The sequence below is a fragment of the Monoraphidium neglectum genome (genome assembly GCF_000611645.1).
Source record: "Monoraphidium neglectum strain SAG 48.87 unplaced genomic scaffold scaffold04014, whole genome shotgun sequence".
In the NCBI taxonomy this organism is placed as follows: Eukaryota; Viridiplantae; Chlorophyta; class Chlorophyceae; order Sphaeropleales; family Selenastraceae; genus Monoraphidium; species Monoraphidium neglectum.
In genome coordinates, this window is record NW_014009615.1 from 1 (window position 1) to 5,223 (window position 5,223).

At 67.7% G+C, this 5,223-nt stretch overlaps 2 protein-coding genes across 2 annotated transcripts; one reads left to right on the plus strand and one right to left on the minus strand.

The window, feature by feature from the left end:
• Window positions 1–216: 216 nt before the first annotated feature.
• On the minus strand, window positions 217–1,223 carry MNEG_13735 (cytochrome P450, family 51 (sterol14-demethylase); the record flags this gene model as incomplete). The annotated part of the gene is made up of 3 exons (XM_014037792.1): window positions 217–312; window positions 691–738; window positions 1,089–1,223. The coding sequence occupies 3 exons, from the start codon at window positions 1,221–1,223 to the stop codon at window positions 217–219; spliced, it is 279 nt and encodes a 92-aa protein (XP_013893246.1).
• An 883-nt stretch (window positions 1,224–2,106) lies between these two features.
• Window positions 2,107–5,158, plus strand: MNEG_13736 (hypothetical protein; the record flags this gene model as incomplete). Its single annotated transcript, XM_014037793.1, has 7 exons — window positions 2,107–2,145; window positions 2,424–2,460; window positions 2,644–2,825; window positions 3,276–3,501; window positions 3,720–4,219; window positions 4,794–5,071; window positions 5,149–5,158. The coding sequence occupies 7 exons, from the start codon at window positions 2,107–2,109 to the stop codon at window positions 5,156–5,158; spliced, it is 1,272 nt and encodes a 423-aa protein (XP_013893247.1).
• Between the last annotated feature and the right edge of the window lie 65 nt (window positions 5,159–5,223).

Consider the following 5,223-nt stretch of genomic DNA (forward strand, 5'->3'; position numbering starts at 1 on the left):
ACGGGAGGGAGGAGGATGGCTGAGCGACGCGGGGGCGCCGGCAAAACCCCGCGGCTGAGAGGCTCAGGGGCCGTCGCGGCGACATGAGGGGCGCCGGGCGGGGCGGCTGCTTGCCGGCTCGCGGCTCGCAGGCGGCGGCGCAGGCCCTGCGGCCGGAGCGGCCGCCCGGCTTACGGCCAGCCGCTCTGCCGGTGCGCGCATGTGGCCCCTCCAGTATCACACCTCGGCCTCGGCTGCAAACTGGGGCACGTACTTCTTGAGGCGGTCCTTTTTGAGGGCCTCGGTGAAAAACCTGAACTGCTCAGTGCGTACCTGCGGGCGAGGGGGGGGGGATGGCCGGGCAGGGGCCCAAGCGGCGGCTGGGCAGGGGCCGCGAGGGGGACAACAGGTGCGATGAGAGCGCCGCCGGCCGCCGGGGCCGCCCCGTTTGCAAAGCGGTGGCGCGGCCGCGTTGGGCTGCCGCACAACCACCGCTCGCATGACCGGGGCCGGCGTGCTGGCGACCGTTGGCGCGGCAATCGCTGTGTCGTGCACAGGAGACGAAGCGCTTCTGAGGGGCCGTTCCTGATGACACAGCGACCTCGCCCCGCCCCTTCCCCCCCTCTGCCACTGTCTCCGCTAGCTGCCACCCTGGCAGCTGCTGCCCCGGCGCCATCACAACCACCAGCACCCGCTCGCCTTCTGGTCCACATCGTACACGACACCCCTGCCAAACGTCGGCACGTTGAAGTTGTACACCTGGCAAGGGCGAGTTCAGTGGCAGCAGGTTCGAGGCTTGAAAATTGCATGGTGTTGGGGCCCCGAGCTGTCAAGAGACGGATGGACGCAGCCAGCAATGGCAGCGGCCGCGCAGCAGGCAGATCAGCCAAGACGCGGCGCCGCCTTGCCCAGGAGCTGCATGGGCCGCAGGGGCGGCAGCTGCAGGCCTCCGCCGCAAGTGGGGGCGCGCGCCCACGCGAGCGAAGGGCAGCAACGCGTGGGCCGGGCGGCAGGCTGGCTGCCGCCAACGTTCCGCGCCAGCGGTCCGGCCGTGAGCGCCCCTGGCGGCATTCTGGCCCGCCCTTTGCGGCGCCGCGGGCACCACACACCTCGGTCTGGCTGAGCTCGTCGTCGGTCGCCTTGAAGAAGTGGGGCGCCACATCGGGGCCGATAAGGAATGTGACGCGCTTGTGGGCGACCGGGACGGTGAACGCATCGCCAAGCGTCCGGTATCCTTCCTCCATCAGCTTCCATGGGCCCTGCCGATCAGAAGCATGCTTTGTCGTTGGTATAATTTTACGCGCTGCTGTGCTGACCCGTAGACCGCAGCAGCGGCCAGAGCAAGAGGGCGCTGCGCGAGGGCGCGTGCGACAACGCGGCCGCACCCCGGCAAACTTGAGGAGGCCGCCAATGTAGGGCACGCCCTCCAGGATCGGCGGCTGCTTGCTCGGCAGGTTTCTATAGGCGATACGTCCCACAAACGCGAACACCACCGCGAGCAGCGAGCTCAACACTGCCAGCTGCAGGGGCGGGAGGGCGCTGACTGCGGCCTGAAGGCCATCCACAGTCAGCTGGACTGCCATCGAAATAACTCGATTGCGTATCCCCCACAGATAGGCCTCGACACGCAGTGATCACAGCGCCTGATCCTTGTGAAGCGTTGTGCCGTCGAGCGTCAGCACCGGCTGATCTACAGAGTGTAAAATCCACCCTTGTAGCAATTGATCGGCACCGGACAGAACCACCGCGAATCTCACTTTGGGTGTGTGCGGGTAGTGACATGCCGCTGAGCGAGTTGCGAACGCATGCGATCGATGCATCATTTGTTTCTAACCTGTCCCAATTTCAGATTTTAGCGAAAGGCAGATTTAGAGGTCGCAAGTCGAGCATCGTGGATCCAACCAGAAGTTGTCCTCGGCTGTCCCGGCAACAGGGGCTCTTGGCTACATCAGTACTCACTGGGCCTGGGATCACCAGGACTGCGGCCCTTGCTTGGCAGCACCGCAGCTCGAAGAGCACCACAGGACAGCATCGCGCAGCGCACGTTCTGCGCTGCTGCACCGCTGCTGAGCCGCGCCAGCTGGGCCCCTTGCCCCTGCCCCAACTCGCCGATCAGAAGAGCTCAACATGGATCCTCAGACGATGCAGGCGACGATGGACGCCATGGTGCGCACAGCGCGGTTCAGCCGAGTTGGGAGTCGCCACTCCGCAATTGGCGTTCAGCCGCATCACCAGTGGATGCCGCCGATGCCCTCCGCGGTGTTGCATGCGGCGGCTGTATGGCGAGCTGGCAGCCTGCAGTCTGTTTCATGGTATAACAGGACATTGTGATACCATGTCGACCATGGTCAATCCTGCAGCAGCATGACGTTGACCTGTTGCTCCCAGCCTGACTGGAGTGTCCTGCCCCACCATCCCCGCCCTGCACCGGCTCTGTTGCGCAGCGCCGCATGAACCCCGAGCAGAGGCAGAGCATGATGGGTGAGCCCCCGCCTGGGCCCTGTGCTGCTGTTCTCAGACCCGCTGTCTTCCCCTCCCCCGGCCCGCTGTCTGTGCGCCCCCTCGCAGCCGCACGACTGCTTTCCCGCCGCTTCGGCAACCGCCCTTCGACACTGACAAACCCTATGTGTCGACCCCTGATGCCTGCGCGCCCACCCCTTGCAGCCACCATGCGCAACATGGACCCTGCCATGATGCAGGCGGCCATGAGTCAGATGAACAACATGAGCTCCTCGGACTGGGAGGCGGCCAGGCGGCAGATGGCGGGGATGGACGCCGCCACCATGGCGCGGCAGGCGGAGGCGGCGAGCGCGCAGTTTGCGGCGCAGAAGCAGTACGTCATCAACGTGAGCAATGAGCAGGCTGTGCTGCGCTGCAATGCGATGCGATGCAATGCTGCGCAATGCGACGCAAGGCAATTCAATGCAGTGCAGTGCAATGCAACGCAACGCAACGCAATGCGATCTGACTCAGGCGGGTTTCCCGCTGGGTTTGCAGGAGCAACCTGCCTGGGCGCGAGGTGCAGCAAAGGGTCAGCCCACCACCACCACCAGCAGCAGCAGCAGCAGCAGAGGCAGCAGCAGCAGCATTAGCAGCAGCATCGCGGGGTGGCGGGCGCTGCGCCAAAGGCGTACGCCCTGACACCGCAAGTGCGCGCTGCCGGCGTCCCTCGAGCGCCCGTACAATTCTTCGCACCGAGCCGCATCCCTACTCCCCACCAGCTTCGCACCTCGACCCCCGCACGAACCGCCCGCGCCCGTCCGTCCGGCTCCCGCCGCCCCCCCCCCCCCCTGCAGGGCAGCAAGGCGCTGAAGGACGAGGGGAACCGGCTCATCGCGGCCGGCAACCATGCGGAGGCAGCCGCCAAGTACGAGCGCGCCAAGTCAAACCTGAAGGACCTGGCGGGGTCAAATCCTGAGGCCCGGGACCTGCGCCGGGCGTGCGTGCTGAACCTGAGCGTCTGTCTGCTGCGGCTGGGCCGCTATGAGGCGTGCGCGGAGGAGTGCGGCGCGGTCCTGCAGGGTGAGGCGGACGGGCGCCGCACGCGGGGAGGGGGAGACGCAAGCGTGGTAGCGTCACAGGCGGCTGTGCACAGCTCAGCCACGCGCGTTGCGACTTGGTGGCGGTTCCAGCCGTGCGGGCAGCCGGAAGTTGCATGTAGAGAGGACCCCGGCGCCCCCATGAGAGCCGCGAGCTGACCAACCTCGCTGCAACGCCCCAAAACGCCCGGCCGCCCCCAGACGACCCGTGCAACCTCAAGGCGCTGTACCGCCGCGGCCAGGCGTACCTCGAGCTCGGCCGGCTGCCCGATGCCGTGTCCGATTTGGAGGGCGCGCTGCGCCTCGCGGGCAGCGACCCCGCGCAGCAGCAGCCGATCAGGGAGAAGCTCGAGGTAGCCAGGAAGAAGCTGGCCGCGCAGCCTCCGCGCGGCGAGGGCGCGGGTGCGGGCAAGGGCGCTCCGGCGGTGGCGGCGGGGCCGGCGGGGGCGGATGACGAGGACGGCAAGGTGGAAGAGGAAGAGGTGGAGGAGATCTTCACGCCGGCCGCGGCGCGCGACGAGGCGCGGCGGCGCGAGCAGCGCGAGCAGGAGCGGCAGCGGGAGCAGGAGCAGGAGCGGGAGCGGGAGCGGGAGCGGGAGCGGGAGCGGCAGCGGGAGCGCGAGCGGCGCGAGGCGGCGGCCGCGCCGGCGGCGGCGGCCGCGAACGGGCTGAGTGGAGACATGCAGCAAATGGCCGCGAAGGTGGGCGCAAATGTTGGCTCGCCGGCTCGCAGCTGGCGGGTGCAGCGGCAGTGGGTGTGATCGAGATCGCCCCGATAACGGAGCAGTCCTATTGGGTGGGGCCTTGCCGGATGCAATTTACTGGCCCCCAGCGAACACTTACTCACGCCCTCAACGCCCCATTTGCACCGAGGTGGTCCCCTCGAGCCCTGGCGTGCCCTCATAGTCCCCGCCCCCGTATAACTGCCCGCACCCGCACCTGCGCGCTTGGTCGGCGCTCCATGCCCATTGATGGCGCCTTGGACGCTATGGCCCCCGCCACATTGGCATTTCCCGGACCACCTTCTCGCCACCGTCACCCACTTCTATTGTGACCACTGACGGTTGACCACCGCTGCCGCTGCTGACGTCGCCACCTCTGCCACCACACTCAACAACCATCAACCACCACCAGCCCACACAATCAACTCAACTGCCACCCAACCCCCGCAACCAACAACTGCCACTACCGCCACCAGCAAGCACAGCTACGCACGTCCACCAGCCACCAACTACACCCGCTAACCGCCACAACCGCCGTCCCCACCTGCCCCAGATGATGGCCGACAACCCAGAGATGCTCAAGATGGCGGCGGAGATGATGGCAAACATGCCGGCCGACCAGGTTGCCTCCATGGCGGCCGCCGCGGCGCCCGGCATGACCCCGGAGATGGCGCGCGCCGCGGCGGAGCAGATGCGCCGCATGTCGCCGGCCGAGCTCAAGAACGCGGCGAGCGTGGCCGCGGCCGCCGCGGGCGGCGCCGGCGGCGCGGCGGCAGCGGCGGCGTTCCCTGCGGCGGCGGCAGCGTCCGGCGGCAGCGGCAGCGGTACCAGGTCGCCTGCGATGGGTGTGGATCCTTTGCCTATTGACCCTTCAAAGCTTGACCCCAAGATGATGGGGATGGCCGCAGACATGATTGAGAAGATGAGCCCTGAGGAGCTAAAGGCAATGATGGCGGCGGCGGGGGCTGCAGGGGGGGTGGCCG